The sequence below is a fragment of the Ammodytes marinus genome (genome assembly GCF_949987685.1).
Source record: "Ammodytes marinus genome assembly, chromosome: 11".
NCBI lineage: Eukaryota > Metazoa > Chordata > Actinopteri > Uranoscopiformes > Ammodytidae > Ammodytes > Ammodytes marinus.
Window position 1 is genome coordinate 25,206,635 of NC_137215.1, and position 26,788 is coordinate 25,233,422.

Genomic DNA, 26,788 nt, shown 5'->3' on the forward strand with positions numbered 1-26,788 from the left:
TCATATTTGTTGGTAATTGTCCAGGACGGCACTGCTCACTATTGTCCATTTTGGTGGCAAAGCAACAGATTGACATTAGCTTGGTTTGCTGGTATACAACAGGTCAAACTGATAGGAAAGTTAGAAAGCGCCCTCTGCTGGATCACAAGGGGAACTACTTTAAATGGTCTTATATGCTTATGATACTGCAACACATATATTAAACGGCAAATTACAGTTTGAATATGAATTTATCACCCCACCTTCGAAAGAATATTCAAATTTCGAATAAAAAGTGAGAGCCCTATTCGGTTACAACATGGCTATCAGAGAGCCTAACTGCACCTTTTCCCTTTGCACTGAAAAACTATTTGCACTGATTCATTGTATTGTTTCCATTTTGTTCCTTTTTGTTCATATATTCTATTGTTCAGGAACCAGTATCTAAGTCAATGTATCTGTATTGAAAATGTTTGAACGATACCCAGCCCTAGATGGAATCAATGTTTAAATATCTCAAGGGTTTGCTGGTTGCTCTGTCCTCAGTGGTCCAGTTCTTGCTGAGCTGTCTGCAGTTGGAGGTGTCCAAGGCTGAGTCATCTCTCCTGCAGGCAGCAGCCTCCTATCCTCTGTACGGCAGAGCCCACTGCATCACCGCTGTGCTGCAGCAGCTACACACTGAGTGAGCACAACAATCACAACAACACTGCACATCCAATATCCATCATTTGCATGTACTGTATTGCTTTGCTGTTGGCAGAACAAGTTCTCTTCACGTTCCCAGAGTACAACATAATGTATGCCACAACCTTAGCTATATGCTCACTTACTGTGTGTGTGTGTGTGTGTGTGTGTAGGAGCCTGAGTCAGACTTGCCAGTGGAGAGGTCTGGTGTCAGATCTGATGGCTACGTGCTACAGGATGTCTGACGTGGTCTCCCCTGTAGTCCAGAGCTCCTCCCCAGAAGGACTCATCCCCATGGATACTGAATCAGGTAAATAGCCAACTCCGCTTTTCTGAAAACCTCTGTCCAAAAACCCCTGTCCGATTATTTTTTCTCCCCTTATGACGTCACCTGTGATAAGCACACCACCAGATGCCCCTGAATCTAACTGGCAGGTAAAACGTAGGGTTTTAGACAGAGGCTGAAAAGAGGAGATTCAGCAATGGCACTGAGATATAAAATGTTTTTTTGGACACTACACCATGAAAATAGACCTTAAAATGCAAAATGTTTGAATATTTTTGTAAATTTGAACAGGAAGGCCTCCTGTTCATTAATAGGAGAGATTTGATCATAGGGTAATGGATTACCTCCAACCTCCCTAAGTATTTACTGGAATTACTCTTATTTTTATTAACATAATGTGTTATACTTATTAGATAGAGATGGATAGGAAATGGGGTAGAGAGGGGTAAGCCATGCAGCAAAGGGTGGGGGGGACTGGACTCGAACCCCCGCCCCACTGCATCAAGGACTTGGCCTTGATGGTATGGACTCTGCCAGTTAAGCTCCTGGGGTGCCCCAATTACTCCGATTTTTATTGTCACTCCAAAATATGGAAATGAAACATTTTCCTTTTTCAAAACAAAGACAAAAGTTTGGATCAAAATCTTTTTTTTTTTAATGAAAGACCTGGCCAAGAGCACAGCATACAATTTTTTCCAGCAATACATACAAACAACACACAGTCTTAAACAACTGTCAAACACTATTAAAAGAAAGGCTGCAGACAATTCTAACAGGAGACACTGAGCCAAGCTGATGGTGAACACACACATCAGTTCTCTTAAATCCCCCTTTGTACGTGGCAGCGAAGAAACAAGTCTGTTTCGTGCCAGTCACTCTTGCGTGAGGCCCATTGTAAATAGAATTAAATTATAGTTTTATGTTTGTGTCCAAGAACTGAATTTTCTGGAAAAACAGCAGTGAGCCAAAGGTCCTCCACACTGTGCATGGAAACCTGGGAGAACAATGGATCACTGTGTATTAGTAGATGGATAAAGATGGAGTTTAGTAGAAGGATATTTTATTATTAATATTAAGACATCATTTCTAGGACTGAACTATACTTTTAGCAGACAGAAACATACGTGGAGAACATACTGAGAATAGTGTGTGTGTGTGTGTGTGTGCGCGTGTGCGTGCACAGAGACGTCAGAAGGTCTACAGAAGATCCTGCAGGAGATCCAGCCCAGAGACACCAATGACTTCTTCACAGACGCCAGAGAGCTGGACACACACCAGGGAGAGGATCAGACACAGTCCACACACGCACCCACACGGGACAAAGGTGAGTTTTCAACATTACAGAGAAAATGCCAATGCCTCATGAATGGGTCCAGTGTTACTCTAGTTCAGATGTATTGCTCAGCGTGAAGTGTCATTCTAATTCTGATTCTGATTCTAGTTTGCCCACTGACTTCAATGTAGTCTTTAGAGTTACAGCAGTGATTGTGATACATACACTTAGCCCCTCATTGGTCCTAGCAGCAGAAAATCCTACTCTTTCTTCTCATAACTCAGTCATATATATATATATTGTTTTTTAAAGATTTTTTTGGCATTTTCAAGCTTTATTAGATAGTACAGAGTTGAAATGGGGAGACAGAGAGAGAGAGAGAGAGGGGGATGACATGCAGTAAAGGTCCACGGGTCGGATTCGAACCCGCGACCTCTGCAACGAAGGCCGGAGCCAATATGGTACGCGCTCTATCCACTACGCCACCGGAGCGCCCCCAATAACTCAGTCATATCTGAACCAACAGACATGATATTCATAGTTATAGATTCATTTTCTGATTTGCATTAAAAAAAAACATCGCCACATTAAGAAGATGCTCCTTTTTATAGATGTAAAACCTGTCTGCAGAATCCTCACATGTTTAACTTTTCTTCAGTATCAAAGTAATCTAGCGATAGTTACCTCTATATCCATAGAAACAGGTCTCAATTTCTAGCCCGCGGTGCAATTAATTTATAACAACCTTATACTAGCAACATGATACTTCCTGTTTACAGCTCCTCAAGTTCCAAAATAAGAGCATGATTATTATCCCCCAAATTCAACCAAGACAACGACTAATAATTAGACTGGCAAAGTTTCAGACTTTAAAAACCCTTGCACTAGTTGTATCATTGATATTTTTGCCATAGGTGAAACCAGTAGGTCATCTCTGCCTGTGTGTGTGCAGTACTAGTGATGTGCTGATGGGGGCAGTGTTTGACCTTTTTTTTGTGTGGTACACGTCTAGTACACATTGCAATACTTCTAGGAACCTTATTCAATGTTTACCTACTGTAACTTCACAGTGACGAGGAGAATGACATGGCCCTGTGCATGGTGTGCGTGTTTTTGGTTGTGTGTGGTATCTGTGGGCCAGCACAAACAACAAAAGCAGGCAAATTGTGTGACTTGGGATGGAATAATTGTGGTTCCCACTTTATACAAAGCGTCAAACATGGTACATTACTTAATAAGAAAAATCTTTCTTTTAGTCTTAGTTATTAAAGTTATTAACCAAAATGGGACCAAACTTTTCCCATGTCACTTTTGTCGTGTGTGTGTGTGTGTGTGTGTGTGTGTGTGTGTGTGTGTGTGTGTGTGTGTGTGTGTGTGTGTGTGTGTCGGCTGCAGGTGGTGAGGGCTACAGGGTGACAGCCCAGATGGTGCTGGTGTGCTGCTGGCGGAGCATGAAGGAAGTGGCCATGCTGCTTGGCCAGCTGTGTCAGAGCCTCCCTATACACTACACCAATGACACGTCCAACAACACACATCTAGGGCTCATCACAGAGGAACAGGTGAGATCCTCACGTACTTAACACGGCCACACAAAGCTGACTGTCATCCGCCTGCTGCTGCCTCCTCATATACAGGAGCATGTAGCCTGCGTTGGACTGGTGTTAGCCTTTTGACAGGTCTGTGTTGTTGTCTATTTCTAATGTTATGGCTATCATGCAGTTCATTCACTACTTATTTATTTGATAATGGATCAAATATGACCTTATTGTTAATCTAAATCCCCAGATATACTTAATTAATTCTTTTTTTAGCTAATGAGTTTTCAAATGTGGTGGCAACTGAGCACTGAATGGAAATCTCTATTAGGAGAGAGATGGTCCAAATATTATAGTCTACATGAAAAAAAAAAAATCCTGTGCAGTGTGTGTGGTTCTAATCCACTATTTTTACGTCAGATTAAGAACTAAAAATATATTTGTTCATAAATGCTCCCTCCACTGTATGGTTTTATTTGTCAGTAGCTGTGCACATCTGACAGAGTTCTTCGAAAATCCGCTGCCACCCGCTTCTCAAATCTGTCTTGTCACCATTGTTAATGCTTTGAAGTCACATTCTGGGAATATGACGGCTAACCAAGGTAAAACAGCTGGGTTGTGGTAGTGTGCTGCTATAAACACAGGCCGACCCCCCACCTCGATCACGTTGGGAATAGCCAGTCTCATACAATGATGATCTGATAACGGGAACACTAGTGCTTCAAGTAAGATTTTAGAAATCTGCTAATATTCCGCACACAAAGTATGTATGTATTCCATGTGAAAAGGTGTCTCTTGTTTCACTGTACAGTACGTGTGTGTATACATACTGTAGCTGGGAATGACGTGAATGTGTGTCTGTGTGTGTTTTAGTGACACCACGCTGGGAGGCTCTTCAATTAGCATCCGCCCTCGTTAGCTTAGTGCTTTCATTTTCGGCCCGACCCCGCTGGTTTAACGGGCCTCGTCGACTCCTCCCTTTTCCACTGCATTCTTTCCAAATCACTTCCACCGCCGGCAGGAAAACACCGAGCGGTGAAAACAAACCCTTCTCCCGCATAGACACTCATGCACAGAGCTACACACTGGCAAACTCACACAGGAATAGTCGTCTGAGTGGTTCAGCATGTATACATCCATAATAACAAGGTTTTCCAGACATAGGCTGTGTTTGTCTGTGTAGGGGGTAAAGGGTGTGTGTGTGTGTGTGTGTGTGCTTTGTTTGTTTTTTTGCCTTCAGACCATGAATGTACACTCCTGAGAGAGAAAGTAGGAAGTATCATACTGTACTATGTGCTGAATGTGTGTTTTTCTTCTGTTTGTCTAATTTGTACAAATATGCAAGTTAGTTCATTTTACGGTCCACACAATTAGCTGTGTGTACCTTTTTGTTTTAAACATTGGACTTTGGAAGTTTTCCTCAACCATGCTTGTTCTTCTTACCACTCCACGCTCCATAATATTATTATTGCCTATGGGTGATTTGAAAGGTTATTGAAAAGTATCCTCAGTGACTTTGCTGCTGATTTAGTTGGCACTGAACAATCTATGCAATGTATTTGAAAATGGCACGGTGCTGCATAGACATGTGAAATCCTTGTCTAGGACTGACTTTTACACATTACAGTTCTGTCATCAAGTTTTTCTTTTTCAGTCCCGCGCTCCATTAACTGTTTTCCACAGTTATTGAGTGTTCCCCTCCAAAGCAGAATACTACACAATGTTGGGCAGAATATCAGGCCGTATATAACAGCCAGGGTTTTAACTGTCACCACAGAAATTGACTCGATGATGATGATGATGATGTCACAACCACATCATCCTGAAAAGATAATTGAGGGTGATATCATGGATACCATGTTGTCCACTGCGGTAGCTATGGCGATGGGCCTCATTACATAACCGATGATTTATGAAACTCGTGCAGAGGACCACGCGGGCAAGAGGAAAATCTGAACTCTTGTCCTCTTGGCATTCACCGCATGCCTTTTCTCTTTTTCATTGGCTTGTCATCGGTTCCACGCTTTGTGTGTGTGTGTGTGTGTGTGTGTTAGCATCAACAGTGTGTGGGGTGATTCCAATAGTGTTTGGAAAGTTGGGTCTGGCTAACTCTTTGCGGACAAAGTCATTCTGCCCTACCGCAGTGATGACACGCATGGGCAAACGTATGTGTATAGTGTGCGTGCCGTGCGTGTGTCTGTCATTGGTCAAAACACATCTCTTTCCAACATGTGTGTGAGCTCAACACCTCCTGTGCTCCTCCTCAGCCAGCACCCTGTGTTACGGCCTTGTTGGCCTGGCAACACTGCAGATGTTTCTGTTGCTGGGTGGCACCATGGCAACAGCACTAGTTGTGGATGGGCATCAAGGGTTTGATCACTTTTTAGTTTTTGTTTCAGTCTGTCAACACAATATCTTTAGACTGACAATAAGAAGATGATGTTCAGTGTGTGTGTGTGTGTGTGTGTGTGTCAGACCACCAAAGTCGCTGGTCAGCTGGAGTTTGAGAGCTCTGGTGTTTATGTGCCATGGCTTGGCCTGGATTGGTTGGAGCCCTGGTTACACACAGTAGACAGACTATTGGTTTGGCTAAGGGAGAAACCCACCCACATCTACACTCACACACACACACACACACACACACACACACACACACACACACACACACACACACACACACACACACACACACACACACACACACACACACACACACACACACACACACACACACACACACACACACACACACACACACACCACTATTGACATAACAGGAATGCTTTGTCAGACATCACTCTATATTTGCTCTCTAGTGTACAATATTTACTTTAAAACATTTTATTTGAGGCTCCAAATTCTAAAAGTAAATTGTACCTTCCCTTAATACTGACCTCAAAGATTCCCACAGTGAAATGAATACCATGTAGAGGATTTCTTGCTAAAAATATCCCATACCTGTCAAATATCCCACAAAGTTATGATGATTCATGCAAGTGTCCTAAATCTACTATTACTGCTAACTACAGAGTGAACTATGGAGTGTTTTTGCTAAGCTTAAAATATAAAAAGTACAATACAAGCCTATAATTATATAATAGACAGTGGCTCCAAAAAGTGTTCTGACCCCTAGATGAAAATTCCAATGGATAAACATTCATCAACCCATAATTACAAAATGAAAACATGTTATTCAACATTTTTTGCACATTCATTTAACCCATTGATGCTAGATGCTGCGCGACGCAACATTGTATCTCCTGCCGGCTGCTGCGTAGCAGCGTTGTTGTTATATCTAATTTTCATGGCGCGCACAGCATAGAATGCACTGTCATTGGTTCAAATACACACAAGGTGGGTTTTGTTGATTTTTTTTAAGACCATGTGACCACCCAAATGTTGTGTGGTTTGCCGAAAATCACGTCAATAATAAAAATATATAAAATAAGCGTAGTGTATTTGTTAAAGAGGGTCCGCGATTATAAAGGACCTGGCCATATCACTGGCATGAGCCGATCATGCGCTCGGTGCATGCTCATGCGCGCGCTTATTGATTAGGAGCGGAGCCGTTAACTGCCGAGGAGGAGAGAGAGAAAAGGAGAGAAAGAAAGGCAGCAGAGCGATCGTGTTTGCGGACGGAGTTTGGAGTTTTCCCCAATAAGAAGTGTGCGTCGTTGAAGATTTGTAAGTGACGATAACCTGAGTTGTTTGTATGTTTTTGTTACGTATCTAAGCAACTGTTGAATGTTGTAAAGTCCCGTTTTAGAGCCTCGCGCACTTACCGTCTTTGATGCCGTTTGTATTAGATGTCAGTTATTTTTCCCTAGTACTTTACCGGGGCATTTATGCTGTTAGGTGAATGTTAGCATCTTCTGTTAACTATGTTAATCCCATGTGAAGGCCTACTGGCATTAATGCATATCCTGTTATTGAATTGTATAATCATTTTCCCTATGTTAATCACTTAGACTTTCATGCTAGTTGTAGTGTGCATGCATTATAGAAATGTATGGTTATTATGAATGTGGTTATGACGTGATTATTTGTTTCCCTTGTTTCTGTAGACCACACACACACCCATACAGATACCCTCCAAACCCTACAAACTAAATAAATCTGCCATTACATTGGACAAACCAAGAAAGCAGTATTCCAGTGTTTTGATTGACACTCCGTGGTGACAGCTATTATCCTATAAACCTTCCCTCATCTACAAATTGGTCCTTCGAGCCGGATAGAGCTGTTACCATGGCAAGTCCTACAAGTGATTACGGCAGAAGAACTCCTAGCCCTCGCCCCAGCAGGACGACCCAGAAACCTGCCTACCTTCAAGATTATGTGGTTGATTATGAAGATGGAGCTAAGGAAAGAGCAACATTTTCCCCCAGGCGTGAAGCAAGCCAGTCAAGCAACCTTGCATCACCGAGGCAACACCCAGGCCCACCCAGTCCACCTACCAGCCTCATGCAGCAGCTTGTGGAGATGGCTAAACAGCAAAGTGAAACCGCTAGGCGTCAGACAGAGCTCCTAGAACAGCTCCTTAACAGGACAACCCCCCAGATCTCAGCTAATTCATCAAGAGCTGCATCACGACAACAGTCGCCATGGGCTCACCACCCAAAGCCAGAGCGGAGGGCACAGCTGGCCCCCGATGACCACCCTCCCTCTGATGAGCCAAAGTTTACTGAGATCGCAGCGCATTGTTCTCCTCCAACTGCCTCACAGGAGCTGCCACGCCCCAAGCTAAACCTCCAGCCAAGTATGCAACCGCTGCCATCACCACCCCCCCTCAGCCGTGCTACATCCATTAGCATGCACCCTTTCGACATGCAACAGAAAGCTACACCAGATGTTCACCAGACTGGCAACTTCATGCCACTGCAACCCTTCCCGTTATCTCCCGCACAGCATCCACAGCCATCTAACTTCCAGCATGCTGACCCTATTACGCAACCACAAGTCTATACAGATCCGGTGTTATCAGCCCCCATGGGCCAACCTTTCTGCCCAACCTCAAGGGAGCCCCCACCTATCAAGCAAGAACCACATTACCATGCCTCCACCCCCTTCGCAGAAAACCAGTTTCGACCTGATGCCTCCTGGTACTTCCCTCACCATCCTCTCCACAGGGTTGAGGGGCCAACATTCCCAGATTTCACCAAAGAAGATAGAGCCCAGTACATTGAACTTCGTCTATCCCTTAAAAATCTCCTTCACGAAGGCCATTCTGAGAAGTATAAATACCAATTACTCCTTAAGCACGTTAAGACCCCAAATGCCCATCGACTCGTCCTTGCTCATGCAGAGTCATCCACCCCCTACACATGCGCACTGGAGGCACTGGATAGAAGGTACGGGCGACCTTATCAGTACGTTCTCAAAGAAATTGAGACCCTGGAGAACCTGCCCCCCATCCGTTCAGGAGATGAACGAGCTCTGGACGACTTCTCACTACGAGTACAGGCCATTGTAGGAATGCTGAAATCCCTAAAGGCAGATGGCATTGAGGAGCTGCACAGTGGATCAAACGTTAAACGTTTACTGAACAGATTACCCAGCTTCCAACAGCAAAGATTCAGAAGACACCAACTTAGGAAGAACCCCAACCAAGTTAAAACAACTTTGCTAGAGTTTGCAGACTGGCTGCAGTTGGAGGCAGACAGTCTTGAATTCGACCCCACACGTCAAAGTTTCCAAGCAAAGGAAAGTCAGAGGCCTCAACCGCAGCATCGACAAGCCAACGTCATGCATGGAGCTGAACATGTTACACCTAAAGCCACCGCACAAGGTCCACCCCCTAAGGTAACAAGCAAAGGCAAGATACACTGTCCCTACTGTAACAGCACAGCCCATTACCTGAGTCAGTGTTCTGACTTTGCTGCCCTTTCAAGAGACCAGGCTATCAGCTGGATCAAGGAGAACAAGCGGTGCTGGAGATGTGCTCGAGCTCACCTCGCAAAGGACTGCGACCTGAAGAAGCCCTGCCCCATTTGTAAGGGAAAGCACCTGTCCTCCCTTCATGAGGTCAACCATCGGACCACAAACCAGGCTGAGGAACCCCCTTCAGAGAGTGCCACCCTTTACAACTCTGACTCCGAGACACTGTACTTGGACCAAAGTCGCCGTGGCGGGAGAGTACTCCTAAAGGTCGTCAAGGTTACACTGCACCAAGGGAATAGAGCATTTCAAACCTATGCCATTCTCGATGATGGCTCAGAACGCACCATCCTCCTCTCCGATGCTGCACAGAACCTCAAACTGGAAGGAACAACCGAAGCCCTTAAACTGAGGACGGTACACCAAGCTATCAAGACGGTGCATGGAGCCTCTGTGTCTTTCACCATATCCCCTGCTACCAAGCCACATCAGAAATTTCACATCAAAGATGCCTTTACAGCTAACCACTTAGGCCTGGCTGAGTACACATACCCGGTGGCGATCCTGAAAGAGAAATATAGACACCTCCAAGGTTTGCCGATACCTCCCCTCCTCAAGGTCCGCCCCACACTGCTAATCGGCTCAGATCATCCTGACCTGATTACACCAGTTGAGCCTGTGCGCCTCGGACCCCCAGGAGGACCAGCTGCAGTTAGAACTCGCCTGGGTTGGACGCTGCAGGGGCCCTCGAAGTACTTGCAGGATCAGCTTTTACCTTCTCAGTGCCTATTCACCTCAGCCTCTCCCACCACTGACCTATACCAACAAGTAGAGAGACTGTGGCAGCTAGACACTCTACCCTTTCGCAGTGAGAAAGTGGTAACAAGGTCAAGGCAGGACCAAGAAGCAGTTGATAAGCTTGAGGCAAACACCACCAGAGTGGAGATTGACGGAGTACTTCGGTACGCCACACCACTTCTCAGAGCCAAAGATATGCCTACATTATGGGCACCAAAGGAAGCTGTAATGTCATACCTCCGAGGCACAGAACGCCGACTTGCTAAGGACCCTCTACTAGCCGACAAGTACAAGCAGGAAATTGAGAAACTGGAAAAGGCTGGTTATGTCGCCAAACTCACTCCTCAAGAAGTGGAACAGTCAAATGAGTCGTGGTACGTACCCCACCACATTGTATCCCACCACGGTAAACACAGGGTTGTGTTTAACTGTTCTCTCAAGTACAACGGCCAGAACCTCAATGAGTACCTGCTGCCGGGACCAACACTGGGATCCTCACTCCTCGGGGTTCTCGTTCGGTTCAGAGAGCACTCTGTGGCCATCAGCGGTGACATTAAGCAGATGTTCCACCAAGTTCGCCTCCTCCCCAGTGATCAGCCCATACTGCGTTTCCTTTGGCGAGACATCAAGCCTGAGAACCCACCTGATGTTTACGAGTGGCGTGTTCTCCCCTTCGGTACTACGAGCAGCCCCTGCTGCGTCACCTTCGCTTTGCAGAAGCATGTGTTCAGTTACAGTGAGCCAGGAGACAAGGTTCGAGAGGCCATTCAGAAACATTTCTATGTGGACAACTGCCTGTTGAGCACATCCTCCCAAGATGAAGCCAAAGCCCTGGTGGACCAGCTGAGAGACCTACTGACATCTGGTGGTTTCGAAATAAGACAGTGGGCAAGTAACATCGCTTCAGTGGTCAGCCACCTTCCTACAGAGGCTAAGTCAGAAAGTGCAGAGCTGTGGATCTCCGAGTCCGAAGCGGACCCCCAAGAACACGCTCTAGGATTGAGCTGGCACTGCTCACCCGACACCCTTCAGTACCAGCACCGGCCTTCCCCCCAACAAGATGTGACGATGCGCAACATTTACCGCACTCTTGCAAGTCAATATGATCCTATAGGATACATTATACCATTCACCACTAGGGCCAAAGTCCTAGTCCAACACCTGTGGGCCAAAGAGAAGGGATGAGATGACCCCCTGCTGCCATCTGATCTTTTGCAAGCCTGGAACACGTGGGAGGGTGAGCTGCAACATCTACCACTGATCAAGTTACCACGGTGCTATGTCACCCCTGATCTGGATTTACCTGAGGTCAAGAAGGAGCTCCATGTTTTCTGCGACGCATCAGAGATTGTGTATGGCTCAGTGGCATATCTCCGCACCGAAGACCAGCAGAGGAATATCCAAGTGTCCTTTGTGCTGGCCAGATCCCGTGTAGCACCAAAACGACACCTCTCCATGCCAAGGTTGGAGCTGTGCGCCGCTCTCACAGGAGCCCAACTCTCCAGAGTACTCCATAATGAGCTTTCCTTGGAAATTAAGAATACTGTCCTGTGGTCCGACTCTTCAACTGTCCTCACGTGGCTTCAGTCTGAATCATGCAGATTCAAAGCATTTGTTGGTAACAGGGTTGCAGAAATCCGCGAACTGACTGAAGGTCACAGTTGGAGGTACGTAGATTCCGCCAGCAACCCCGCAGATGACTTAACACGGGGCAAGACTCTCCCTGAGCTGGCAAAGCCAAACCGGTGGGGCCAGGGACCACCGTTCCTCTACCAGGATCAAGAATCATGGCCAGTGCTTCCTGCCCAAACAAATGATGCTGACACCGAAGAGCTTCGCAAGCCTATATTTTGTGGCCTTACCACTGCTACCTCCCCCGCAGTAGTACCACTCAGTACTCATCATTTGAGGACCTGGTTGAAGCTACATGCAGACTCGCAGACGGGGCGGCTCGTCAGCCAGGCAGCTTCTCGGCTGCGGACTACCAACAAGCAGAAACCTCCATACTGCAGCAGGCGCAAATGGAAAGTTTTCCAGATGAATACAAGGCTCTGGAGACTGGCAAGCAAGTTTCGTCAGGTAGCTGCCTCATCACACTAGCCCCCGAGTTCGACTCCAGCACAAGATTGATACGCGTAGGCGGTCGACTCCGCAAGGTGGAAGGTCTGAGTCTGGAAGTGGTGCACCCGATTGTGCTGCACCCAAAGCACCCAGTGAGTAAGCTGCTCATACGGCAATTCGACAACAAACTCTGCCATCCTGGACCAGAAAGAGTTTTCGCCGAGATCCGTCGGCAGTTTTGGATCCTCAGGGGCAGGGAGGCAGTACGGAGCCATCAGCATCACTGCGCTCAGTGTCAAAAACCAAACCAAAGATCCCGAAGATGGCCGACCTTCCCCCAGCACGCCTCCGTCTCCTGAAACCTGCGTTCTACTCCACCGGTGTAGACTGCTTCGGCCCCTACCTGGTCAAACGTGGTCGAACTAATGAGAAAAGATGGGGTGTTATCTTTAAATGTATGACGACAAGGTGCGTGCACCTAGACCTTCTCCCCTCAATGGACAGTGACTCATTCTTGATGGCCCTCAGACGTTTAGTGGCCAGGCGTGGCACCCCCTTTGAAATCCTGTCCGACCAAGGGACAAACTTCCGTGGGGGAGATAGAGAGTTACGGGACAGTTTTGCTGCGATGAGCCCATCGCTGCAGTCAGAGCTAGCGAAACAAAGGATCCAGTTCCGCTACAACCCCCCTCATTCACCACATTTTGGAGGAGCCTGGGAACGTGAGGTGCGATCAGTTAAGGCTGCACTCCAGGTCACCGTGGGTTCCCAAACTCTGACTGAAGAGGTCCTCAGGACTGTGCTTATTGAAGTAGAGGGCATCTTGAATGCCAAGCCCCTAGGTTATGTGTCCTCAGATGTTGCTGACCCAGACCCCGTCACCCCAAACTGCCTGCTGATGGGGCGGCCCGATGCCTCATTACCTCAAGTGGTTTATGCAGAGTCTGAAGTCCTAAGCAGACGAAGGTGGAGGCACAGTCAGGTACTTGCCGATCAGTTCTGGGCCCACTTCATAAAGAGGTACCTCCCCACGTTGCAGACCCGTCAGAAGTGGCATGCTGAGACCGACAACATTGAACCTGGAACTGTAGTTATGATCGTGGACTATCAGCTTCCTAGGTCCCTTTGGCCAGTCGGTACAGTGAAAGACGTTCATCTCAGTTCAGATGGTCGTGTTCGATCCGCCAATGTCCAAGTAAAGGATAAAGTGTACCAGAGAGCAGTGGCCAAGCTGATTAAGCTACCAGCCATCCCTGAAGAAGAGGGAGCATCACCCCCTGCTAGACATGCAACACCTCTTTAATAAGTACATTCACATGGTGAATGTAGGGGCGGCTGTTAAAGAGGGTCCGCGATTATAAAGGACCTGGCCATATCACTGGCATGAGCCGATCATGCGCTCGGTGCATGCTCATGCGCGCGCTTATTGATTAGGAGCGGAGCCGTTAACTGCCGAGGAGGAGAGAGAAAAGGAGAGAAAGAAAGGCAGCAGAGCGATCGTGTTTGCGGACGGAGTTTGGAGTTTTCCCCAATAAGAAGTGTGCGTCGTTGAAGATTTGTAAGTGACGATAACCTGAGTTGTTTGTATGTTTTTGTTACGTATCTAAGCAACTGTTGAATGTTGTAAAGTCCCGTTTTAGAGCCTCGCGCACTTACCGTCTTTGATGCCGTTTGTATTAGATGTCAGTTATTTTTCCCTAGTACTTTACCGGGGCATTTATGCTGTTAGGTGAATGTTAGCATCTTCTGTTAACTATGTTAATCCCATGTGAAGGCCTACTGGCATTAATGCATATCCTGTTATTGAATTGTATAATCATTTTCCCTATGTTAATCACTTAGACTTTCATGCTAGTTGTAGTGTGCATGCATTATAGCAATGTATGGTTATTATGAATGTGGTTATGACGTGATTATTTGTTTCCCTTGTTTCTGTAGACCACACACACACCCATACAGATACCCTCCAAACCCTACAAACTAAATAAATCTGCCATTACATTGGACAAACCAAGAAAGCAGTATTCCAGTGTTTTGATTGACACTCCGTGGTGACAGCTATTATCCTATAAACCTTCCCTCATCTACAGTATTACTGAACAGTTAGTGGCGTTTGGAGCGCAGAATAGGTCTACTAAAGGCTACTGACGAAAATCACAAAACACATTGCATCTATTTATTAACAATATTTATGAATTTAGGCTATATTTTGCTGCTCCAACTCAAATTCAGCCCAGCCAGGCGATAGTTAAGTTTCAGTTTTGTTTTCATCTCCGCGGTATACAGCCGTTTGGACCAACTGATCGGCTCCCGACAGCGGGAGTCTCTGCGTTTCAGTTGTACAGGGAAGTCGGATTTATGGTGCCAGTGATAACTGTACTAAATGATAAAATAAAGCTATCTCTTCCTTCCTCTATCTGTCTATCTTTATTTATCCACTGCACACTCAGTCACTACTATCCATGCTTAAAGGAAGCAGGATTATAACCTCAGCACATTATTTTTAAATATTTTATATTATTTATTCTTTTTTTTCCTCCCCCATCTAATTTCGACGATTTTTAGAAAAATGTGTTGATTTGTAAGCGCTAAGAGAGCATGTTTAAATAAAACCTATGAACCTTACCTTTTTAAATGTATTTTATTTCATGTTTCTATGTTCTACACAGGCTTAGATATAAAGGCTTTGGTAGACGTTGACAATTCGTAGTATTTTTTCAGAAAACCCTCAGGCATTAAGGACATGCATCCTAGATTGCCATAGTCATCAATGGGTTGAAACCAAAAAGGGAAATCTCTCATTCACATAATTATTATGACCATTCATTTAATAATTTATAGAAGCCCCCTTTGGCAGCAATTACAGCTTTGGATCTTCCTGGTTAAGTCTAGACAAGCTGTGTGTGATTTGTGTGTGTGATTTGTGTGACAAGAATTTATGTGACTCTCATCAGATTGGATGGGAAGCGTCTGTAAACTGCAATCTTCAGGTCTTTGCAGATGTTTTATGGGTATTGGGTCTGTGCTTTTGGCCGGACCGCTCAAGGACGGTCAGAAACTTGTCCCAAAGCCATTCTATCGCTCTTAGATTTTCTTTTTAAGGACCTCTCCTGTATTTTGGCTGCCTTCAATCTTCTCTTAAATCTTACTAGACTTCCTGTCCCCTGCTGAGATGCAGCCCCATAGCCTGACGTTGTAACCACAATCCTTAACCGTAGGGTTGGTGTTATCCGGGTGATGGACAGTGCCATGTGTACGCCAGATCAAGTGCTTGGAGTTCTGCCCAAAGAATTCCCATGTTTGTCTCATCAGACCAGAGCATTTTCTTTTCCCTCATCATTTCCGACTCCCTTTAAATGCAGTGGAATACTCCAAGCAGACTGTCGCATGCTTTTTACTCCAGAGTGGCTTTTGTCTGGGCATACAGGCCTGATTGATGGGGTGCTGCTGAAATGGTTCTCCCATCTCTGCATAGGACTTCCAAAACTCTCTCAGAGTGACCATTGGGTTCTTGACCACCTCCTAAACCTATACTCTTCTTGCCCTGTTGCTCAGTTTGGCCAACACCGCTAACTTTAGCAAGGTGGTTCCATATTTCTTCCATTTCACAAACCGTGAGTCCACTGTGCTCCTGGGAATCCTCAAAGCTTAATGGTTTTATCCCGTGTTTAAGCCTAGCCACAGTTTTATTGTGGATGTCAACCGAGAGTTCCTTGGACTTCATGGCTTGGTTTTGACATGCTGTGTGAATTGTGGGACCTTAAGGGCGCTTTCACAAACTCAAACATTTTTGCTGCGGTTCGTTTGTGCAGGTGAGAACACAGCAATGGCATTGGGTGCGCACCAAAAGTGGACTAAACATGCGTACCTAGACCTTGTTGAAGAGGTGGTCTCGGTACGCTTTCAAATGAACTCCGGTACGATCCGTTCACTTCACCAACTGATTCAGACCAAAGGAAACGATAAGGTGTGAGAGAGAACCACACCTTTTGAAAAACAAAACAATTTATCATTCTCGCATCTGGTGCAATCCTAGGAAGTGAACTAGTGGCTGAATATCGAGTGTTAAATCGCCTTTATAGACACAGCCATGTGCTTTCCTAAACTATGTCCAATCAATTCAATTAGCCAGAGGTGGTCAATCAAGTTCTAGACATATCTCAAGGATACTTAATGGATTCAGGATGCACCTGAACACAATTTTGAGTGCCACAGCAAAGGTTAAACAAAAAAAAATCAGCAAACATTGCTTAAATGTAACATGTTTTTACTTTGTCAGTATGGGTTATTGACTGTAGACTGATAAAAAGGCCAATTCAATCAATTAAAAAATGGAAACACTACAAAACAATACATAATGCTAAATGTGAAGGGGTCTGAAGACTCTGAATACCGTCTGAGGCCACTGTATAGGCCACTGTATACTATTGATCATTTTCCTGGGCTGTCAAGATTATTACCTAAGGCCTAATACATGTTTTAGACATTGATCCTTAGACTGTAATCACACATGATACCAAACCAACTAAATCCAATAGCACTGAACTAGAGCAGTGGAGAAGAAGATTTTTTTACTGGGTTGTCGCCAACAATTCTCTGAATTACTTCATGGCTTTCTATTGTCTGTACCAAACCTTTTTACCATAATACCTCCTGTAGTTTGCAGCAGCAGCAGCAACAACAACAAACATTACCAGAGTGCTGTCTAACCCTAAGCCTCAGGGGAAAAGTTGGCTATTTGGGTCACTGTCACGGCCCCGGGCCATACATGTAATTAGACTTGGGAAACTTCTCTCGCCGCACATGGAAGTATTTCTGGGAAACAGGCACGTTTTACAAACAGGAAGTTGACATCTAAATAAAGTACCCCCCTCATACCCTCCCCCCTCCCCGTGCAGGAAGCTTGCGCGGCCCTTTTAAACAGTTCCACAGACGGCACCCATCGGGAGGGTAAGGCTTTAAATAGGCCAAGCCACGGCCCGGCTCAGCACCACAGCGGTCTGGGCCCCGGCAGCCACGGGCCGTCTTAACAGTGACTGTCGCTGCCATTTTTACCCTGGTGAGGTCAGGCCTGTCCTGGGAGTCCACTCTGGCCACCAATGTGATAAGTCATGGGGCTTGGTAGCGCTGTGGTTTACTCAGTCCATACTTTGGTGTTTAAGTTAGTCCACTTTAGGTCTGCAGGGTCAGTGGAGTCTGTTGACCAGTCGTGTGGCCAAAAAACGGGCTGCCTAAGCCCAACATTTTTGTTGAATTTATCCTTTTGCAATATCTTTTAATTTACATAGTGCAGTATTTTTATGTTGCACTGAAAGCTATCTAAAACATTGTATTGTTAACATTTTGTTCCTTTTTGCTCATATATTTGGTTGGAGCCGCAGTGGCTCAGGAGATTGGTGATTTGTGGTATCTGAAGGCAGTAAGATGGATTTCAGCTCATTTGAAGTTTTATTTATTGATATGTGGAAACAATGTTTGAAAAAACAAATTTATATTTATCTCGTTGCCTCATTCTCGACACAGGACCGTTTAGCGATGTTGTAAAGTTTATGTTTTGACTGCCGGTGGAGGCAGGCTGTTAATTCCCATTGACTACCAGTATTTGAGCTTAGCTAACTAGTTATGAATGACCTTTGCCCATGCGTTCCGAATCGCATACTCTTTCTTATTTCTATTCTACATACTACATCTGACGATAAAAATAATCTAGTTAGGATGCAGTAGGCATACAATTGGGACATACTTTTACTTATTTATTTCATCATAACATTGTGCCATGATTTTGCCTCTTGCTTTTATATCCGTCGCATCCCCGTTTGTTTCAATATGGAGCCTCCATTGATTTGACGTGACGATTTAGGCCGGTTGTAGTAGACATACAGGTCTTTCTAACCATCCTAAATCTGGCCACAAGAATCTGGACATCCTAAATCTTTTTTCTACCATACTTAATAGTAGATAGTATGGGTATTGGAACGCAGGGCATGTCTTCTTCAAAATGCATGCGCACAGTTAAAGGAATGGTTTCCGATGCCTTATCTTGTACCATGGGAATGAAGCAAAAATATAAAAAATATTTAAATTATTTCTTTAATTTTTTTTTAACCATAATGTGTAATATCATCTTGTTAAAACAGATTTCATAAATGTATAGTTCAGAAACCAGTATCCAAGTCAAGGCATCGGTATTTGTATAGATATATATCAAAACAATTTGAACGATGCCCAGCCCTAATCTTCATGACTCATTGTTCTTTCTTTTGGTGACATCAGGGTTTTACTGCTGAAGATTACAGTGACTGGTGTATTCTCCTGGTCCATCTGCAGGTCTATGCCTGTGTTAGTTTAGATGTTGTGTCTACCCCACATCCCCTGAGGGGCCATTGGGATTCCCCCCCCCCCCCCCCCCCCCGAGGTTTTTTTTGCATGGCAGCCTTGCCACCCCTCCCTGTGCCCTCCATGCCACCCCTGACTAAGTCGAGGCCTGGCTGCCTCTGTGGTGGCGGTAATACCACAGCCTAAATGACAGGGCACTGGAGCTCTGCGTCCGCCTCGCCCTGCCGCCTCACCTGCAACACTCACCAGTTTTACACACTGCCACAGCGCTCAGTTGTTCATGTGTGTGTGTGTGTGTGTGTGTACGTATGTATGTGTATAGTTAGAATATTGTCGCTAACACTATTACTATCTGGATGGTTTTACTGACACTAGCCATTATGTGGATGTCTCGGCGTCCTTATTTGAACACACTTGTCACGCAACTGACATGCCGCTCTCACGCTTGACATGCCCAATGTTCAAGTGGCGTCTCTAAAACAAGAGGCTAGCCAGTGTTCCAGCTTCACGTTGTCTTCCACATTGAAAACAAATGAAATCAGGATTAGGTAATGCAGTTCATTTGAAGTGAATAACCATTTTTTAAAAACACCCATACTACTTTGCTTTTAGGTGAAATTTGAGAGACAATGAACCATTTTCTATGTCTTAAATGACAGAGCAGCTTAGAGCTGATTGTTCATTTTACGACTGTTCCAGCATTTGATTGACCATGAGTGGAATTATGTCATTGGCGGGGGCTGGGTTGGGTGGGAGGGTAATTGTTTTGCCTTTTGTATCGGGTTTATAGCGTGTCTTTTAGATGTAATTGCTTGACTTCACAAAAAGATAATGATAAATGAAGTATACAAGGGTGGTTTCATTTTGATCTTGGTGCTTTCCTCTTCTGTTTTCTATCTACAAGCTGAATCATTTACACTTAAACTACTTCCAACTGCAGAGTGGATGAGCAGTTTTCCTTTTGGAAGGATTTGAACCGTTCAAATGAACTCTTCGTGAACACATAGTAGACTCTGCTTTGGTATCAATTTCAATAATTCTACGACTATTCTACAAATTGAATGTAAGGATTGAGCAGCTGATAGCCTAGCTGCAAGTGACTCATTGATTTCAACTATATTCAACTTCATATCCAACGTTATACAGTAGTTTTCAAATGTCAGAATCAGCTTCTTTCCTTTTGTTATTATTATAAATTCAGTGTCACACTCACACACTCAGTACTGCTCTGGTACCAGTTGAGTTGCTTATTTCCCTCTCTGTGTCTCTCTGTGTTCCAGGTGGAAGGGGTGGGCATGTACTTCCGTCAGCAGCTCCTGCAGTCCCGTCATCGTGGCGCCTTTGAACTGGCTTATGTGGGCTTTGTACGCCTCACCGACATGCTGTGCAGGTGTGTGTGTGTGTGTGTGTGTGTGTGTGTGTGTGTGTGTGTGTTCACATTCAGGGCAAATGGGGTTGAAAGGTAATACTGCTGAATAGATGTGTGCATTAGCCCCCGTCATGACAACTGAATGACAGTGTGCCTTGTAATTAGCTAACAGACATGTCCTCTCAGTGTCACTGTTCAGGTATAATACAGCTGATTACATAAAGTCGTGATAATTGCTGTTATTCATCATCTGGGGCCCTAGGGACAGCCAATAGAGGAACACAGGCATGAAAAACATGTCAGCTCACAACACAGTGAATCACAATAATGTTATTGAATAGGGTTATATTTTTAACTGTGTATGTTAAGTATTTTCTCATTCGAAAGCTTCATTTTGCACAGACATGAGGTTGATATATTCATATTCTCATCCCAATTTTGGGAGGAAAGCAAGTTGTTCACCAACTTTTTTTGAACTGCCAGCTAGGCAGTTAAGGGCAGTCGAGTTAAGGGTCTAAGGGCAGAGGGTGCAAAAGGCTATTTGTGTTATTGACCTATAAGGAAACTGATTTGATTTACCATATAGTGACGGGTGTAACATCTCTCAATCAGCCAAATGATGTAAGTTGCAGATTATTGCAGTGATATTAATTGTGTTTTGATTCTAGTGTCATTTTTAAATGTTATCTACTTGAATACATTATCATCTGCTACAGGGAAAATCAAAACACGCATTAAGTAATGTTATGGCCAAATATTGCTAAGTTTAAAAAAAAAAAAAAAAAAAACATTGAGGTTTAGTAATATATTTCCAAGTTACACATGCTCTTTAATTGCACTTTGAAGAGTCAACATTAAACACAATTATTGTACGGCTCCCCACTCCCCATCCCCTCTGCTATTAATGGGAATAATCCTACTATTATCCCAATTCCGGACGACATCAAAGTATTTCTAACTGTCCTGTACTTCTCTGTTTTCCTCAATGGCGGGCTGTTGGAAGACGTCTTTTTAGCCCTCTGGCAGGTGACAAACCACAGGAGCGTCACAGTGCTGTTGACTTTGAACCACCCAGCGCTCGTCAGTTAAAACAAAACGCGCTTGTTTTTGTTCTCGTACCAAAAAAAAACTAAACCTCGCAGTGTGTTGTGTAATGAGGGCGACATTCTAGTGGTTGTGTGTAGGAGTACAGGGAGAGTGTGTGTGTGTGTGTGTGTGTGTGTGTGTGTGTGTGTGTGTGTGTGTGTGTGTGTGTGTGTGTGTGTGTGTGTGTGTGTGTGTGTGTGTGTGTGTGTGTGTGTGTGTGTGTGTGTGTGTGTGTGTGTGTGTGTGTGTGTGTGTGTGTGTGTGTGTGTGTGTTCTGCTCGGAGCCTGTGTGGATGTGTTTTCCAGGCGGGGGAATAGCAGTGTGTGGATGGTATGCAGGCAGTGTGCTGGGTTATGGGGTGTTGATTGCGGGGTGCTTAACCGCGGCCTTTTGATGCTCCTACGCTGGGATCTGGCTCTGTTGTGTTCCACTGTGTTTGCACCCCCTCGCTTCATTCTTCCACTTTTTTCTTTTCTTTTTTCCATCTCTCTCCCCACTCTATCCCTTTTTTGTCGCTCTTTAACTAAGTTCATGGGACTATCTGCAGTTGTTTACTAAGGCTGGATATAGGCAAAGACATGATACGATTCATGGATCCCGATATGATATAACAGGATAAATTGCCATTTGATGCATATTGTGATATAATCTACATTAAAAACAGAACTACAGTACTGCAACATCTAATTCAAAACCTGTTTAAAACTTGAAAATCTTTTTTTCAAAATGTGGATTTTTTGACTATATATTGCCATGTCGTTTTCTTTTTAGCACAGCCCTATTGTTTGGAGCAGTGTTTCCAAACCTTTTCTGCTTTTTTTTTTGTTTGCATTTTTATGCTTTATTGACAGTGTTGACAGAGGTGAAATGGGGCAGAGAGCGGAGTGACATGCAGAGAACGACCGCGGGTGGGAATCGAACCCGGGTCTGCTGCTGGGCCCGGCCCGGGAGGGGGACACCTTACCAACTGAGCTAAAGGCGCCCCCCCCTTTTCTGCTTTTTAAGTGCTTCGTCGCAGCATGTAGTGGTCAGATGTTTCTCTCAATTTCTATTTTCCAAACCCCTGGAAACTGCAGAAGTATTACAGTCTATACCTCAGTGTGTGTGTGTGTGTGTGTGTGTGTGTGTGTGTGTGAGATGAAGAACGGTGGAATGTGTGTGTGTGGCAGCGCTGCGGCCTCGCTCCGTCCTCCACATTTGATTGTTTTAATTTGTCCTCTCTCCGCTCGGCTGGCTCTTGTTAAACAGCTGCTCCCCTCAGAGCACGGCGCGGTTTCTGGTGGGGGGGTGTGTGTGTGCCCCGTGTCTTTGCCAGACCTGCTTCACATCACATTCTCAACATTTGTATTTGAAAAACCCTTTGGAGCACCAGATGTAACAGAGAACTGTGTGAACGTGTCACAAAGTTTAAAGCAGGAATTGTTCTATCTTACGTCAACCACTTACAGATCGGTACACGTACAGGCCGCGGCTCCACTTTCGATACGCTTTTGTCTTTGAGAAAAAGAAACACGATCCACATTCTGGTGGTTTGGATGTGACTTGGTGAGAATCCCGTCTCCACAGTGGATGAAGGTGATTGATGATGATTTTTCATTTCTGCTGGAAGCCCTAAGACACGATCTTTGGAATGCACCAGCTCAGAGTATTTAAAAACCTTTTGAGTACTTTGCACTGTGGTTCATAATTCATCTGACACTCATTTCACGGCAGCCTTTTTTATGGAAAATCCACTTTGAGCTCTATCTGGCTGGCAAAGTGAATTAAACAAATATTTTGCAGCTTTTTGTGACAGCGGACTGTTTTTGTTTTGGGAGAACCAGAGTTCATTTATCGTATGAGACTCAAGTCCTGCAGCATGACTTTGTACCTTGAAAAACATGCATACAATATGTACATGGCTAAAAGGCTAACAATACAGTTGGTAGCTACAGTATATTGTGTATACATGTACTTCATACAATGTCAATTGTTCAATACCAAATTTCAATACCTCAGGGGTTAATTCTCATCAAAGTCAGTGAGCCAGTAAGCACTACATTGCATTACTACATTCAAAGGTTTTGTATTACTTTACATTCAGTACATGTGCGTCAGCTGTTCAGCAAGTGTAAGTGAAAGATATGCAGGAGCAGGCACATAATACCATGTTGTTGTTTTGCATTTGAAAGACTGACAGCTGTCCGATACTTGAACTAGTGTTTATTTTTTTAAATCAATCAAATAATCATGGTGTCATTAACAAATCAAATACACAATCTATTCATTCTTAAGGGTTCTTCACAAACAAGGTCTTTATCGCTCTGCCAAAGAATTTACGAATGTTCTTGAGCCATCTATTCTTGACTTTAAGAGGTGGACCTTCATCCAGTGACCCGTCATAGGGCAACAACTTCTCAGCTGCTTCGACTACACCTTGGCTGAATCCACTTCAGTTGAGTCAGCCGTATCTACAACTACAGTAGCCCCTGGTCCAACAAAACTGATGCAGCATGCTTGTTGTGCCGAGATCTAAAAGTGCTGGTGATCTGCAGTGTGGAGGCATCCAGCAAAAAAATACATTAGGTCACAACATGGCCGCAGTATGCATCTGTGGGCCTTACATACTGCCTCGCACCCTTTCATTTTGCACTGAAAACGATTTGGAATGATTCATGGTATTGTTTACATTTTATTCCTTCTTGCTTGTAAATTTCCAATGAGCTGACAAATAAAATTAATATTTTTCAACCATAATGTGTAATGTCATCTTTTTAAAAACCGTTTTCATAAAATTGCTATTTAAAAAATGTAATGTTCAGGAACTGGTAACTAAGAAAAGGTATCGTTTTTTTTTTATCGACATCTAAACATTGTTAACTATACCGAGCCCTATTGGTGTGTGTGTGTGTGTGTGTGTGTGTGTGTGTGTGTGTGTGTGTGTGTGTGTGTGTGTGTGTGTGTGTGTGTGTGTGTGTGTGTGTGTGTGTGTGTGTGTGTGTGTGTGTGTGTGTGTGTGTGTGTGTGTGTGTGTGTGTGTGTGTGTGTGTGTGTGTGTGTGTGTGTGTGTGTGTGTGTGTGTGTGTGTGTGTGTGTGTGTGTGTTCCAGGAGTAGGAGTCAGGCCCTGCAGCAGCTTCCTGCCCGCTGGCTGACCGAGGTTCTGGAGGAGGTCAAGTCCAGCGACCCGTCATCCAAGCTGTGTGCCACACGACGCAGCGCCGGCATACCCTTCTACATCCAGGTGTGTGTGTATTAGCACGCTTGTCAACATTTCTTTTTAAACACATCAAGTTTGGCGAAGGGGTTTCAAACAAAGTGCTTGTGTAGTGTTTTTGCTCTTGATTCCGGACTCGGCCCGTTGATTTCAAGTGGCTGGCAAGAGGCCGATTTTGTCATTTCAAAACCCCTTGAAAACGCCAGAGGATGCAGGCCTTTTGACAGTAAACAGCACATTCCTCTGATGTCCTTTCTGCTGAGTGTGTGTGTGTGTGTGGTGGAGTGGTGGTCACGTTGGTTTTCCTCCATCGTTAGTGAATCTTAGTGGCCTGAATCTGAGTCTATGGATACAGTCTTGTATTTTCTCACGTTTTGGGTCATTGACTCTTTTTTACTGTTATGCATGTGTCATTTTCTTGGATCATGTGAATGTTGAGGTTACGTTTAAGGTCATGGAATGTTGTGCAGCATAGAAGTTGCAAGGGGGGTTATGATTTGTGAATGAGTGTTGGAAAGTTCTCAGGTTTATTGATAGACTGTAGCCCCTTTTACACAGCCAGTGAAAGCCGGGAATATGCCGGCCTTTCGGCCCTCCGCCCTGCTGTGTAAATGCGACAGTTGCGGAACGAGGGAAGAAAGGTGCGAGTGATCGTTCCGGGAATTTTACTACCTCGGGGGGTAGTAAGATTCCCGACACGATCAGTTCCGCCTCTCTGTTTAAATGCTCCAGCTTGTTGTTGCGGAACAGGGGGGCGTTTGACGTTCCATAGTCTACGTTTTAAACATGCGACCATGTTAGCAGTTGAAGGACGTGTGTTTAACATTAACCACGGCGGCCTGATGTCCCGTAAAAATCACCAAATAAAAGGAACGGTGTATAATCTATCTGATCATAAGGTCCGTTGCTCAATCCAAACCCCCGCGCTTCATTTTGCAGAGTGTATGAGTCTATTTCTGCCCAGGAGAAGTTGTACAATGGAAAGCTAGGCTAGGCTAAGTAAGGGATAAAGTATAGCGAACGGGTCACTTGCTAGAAATAAAGACCGACAAGCTGAAGCAGGAGCCCGACGCGCAGCGGAGGGCTCTTGTTCAGCTTGAAGGTCGACCTAGTAACGGGGGAATAGTCTGCTCGCCCCGCTAGACTGTCTGCTTCAGCTGACTGAAGGCTCCGGCTCAGCTGTTAGCCACAGAGCTACTGTTTTGCTAACACATTCCGCCGCCGCTATTATTATCCTAAGTCTGAGCGTATATCCACACTTTATTTCTGTCTACAGTAACGTGACTTCACACACTGTGTGTATGTGTATGTCTGATTGGCAGATCGCTGCCCTCACAAAGAGACTCGCTCACAACCAACCTGTCACACACACACACACACACACACACACACACACACACACACACACACACAGAGGTGAAGCGGTCGGATTGATTTAGTCAGTTTGGTTAACTGTCCCAGTGATGTTGGACTCAGCGCGTAGCGAGATCAACTGGCACATCGTGGGGACAGTAAAATACGGCCCTCTTACTGCAAGCTCCAGCACTTCTGCTCTCAATTCACCGGCCATTGTTGTTGTTGTAAAGCAGCTGACCGGCGCGGCGCTAAATGTTTACGTCACACCTGACGCTGTTTACAAGCACCTCTTTCATTCCGGAGCGCTGTGTAAAAGGGACTACTGATGCGCCAGCAGGCCGGCGTTGCTTGGTTCTGTGTAAATAACACAGAAGCAAGCAAAGCCGGCATATTGGAGTGATGTTGTTCCGTCAATATGCCGCAATCTCTGTGTAAAAGGGGCTTGTGTGTGTTTGTCAGTGTTTGTGTGTGTGTGTGTGTGTGTGTGTGTGTGTGTGTGTGTGTGTGTGTGTGTGTGTGTGTGTGTGTGTGTGTGTGTGTGTGTGTGTGTGTGTGTGTGTGTGTGTGTGTGTGTGTGTGTGTGTGTGTGTGTGTGTGTGTGTGTGTGTGTGTGTGTGTGTGTGTGTGTGTGTGAGTGTCTGTGTGTGTTCCTGTTTACTCCTGAAAGAAGTGCAATCAGCAGTTCTTCTTGGCATGCCACTAGAGCACTCATGCTGGAAGAACATTGAGATCCTTGATCCATCATCTCGCTTTTACTCAGTGACTCTCATAAACGCACGCACGCAGCACACACACACACACACACACGGGCGCACACACACATCCTTTATTTGACCCCTCTTATTCCGACTCACCTCTAACAATGTGTTGTAATCTGTGACTAACCTACCTTAATACTTGACTGACTCAGTGTGTTATTTGGCCGCAGCTCACCCCTCCACTTCCTCTCTTGA

General features: G+C 44.9%; 1 protein-coding gene across 1 annotated transcript in view; it reads left to right on the forward strand.

Moving 5' to 3' along the window:
- Nucleotides 1-26,788, forward strand: part of thada (THADA armadillo repeat containing) — a 107,518-nt gene that overhangs the window by 9,565 nt on the left and 71,165 nt on the right. Inside the window, exons 19-24 of the mRNA XM_080036353.1 lie at nucleotides 526-661; nucleotides 837-973; nucleotides 2,133-2,273; nucleotides 3,618-3,781; nucleotides 20,110-20,219; nucleotides 24,374-24,506. Of these exons, the coding sequence (XP_079892479.1) occupies nucleotides 526-661; nucleotides 837-973; nucleotides 2,133-2,273; nucleotides 3,618-3,781; nucleotides 20,110-20,219; nucleotides 24,374-24,506 (821 nt within the window). The remainder of the gene's footprint in view (nucleotides 1-525; nucleotides 662-836; nucleotides 974-2,132; nucleotides 2,274-3,617; nucleotides 3,782-20,109; nucleotides 20,220-24,373; nucleotides 24,507-26,788) is intronic.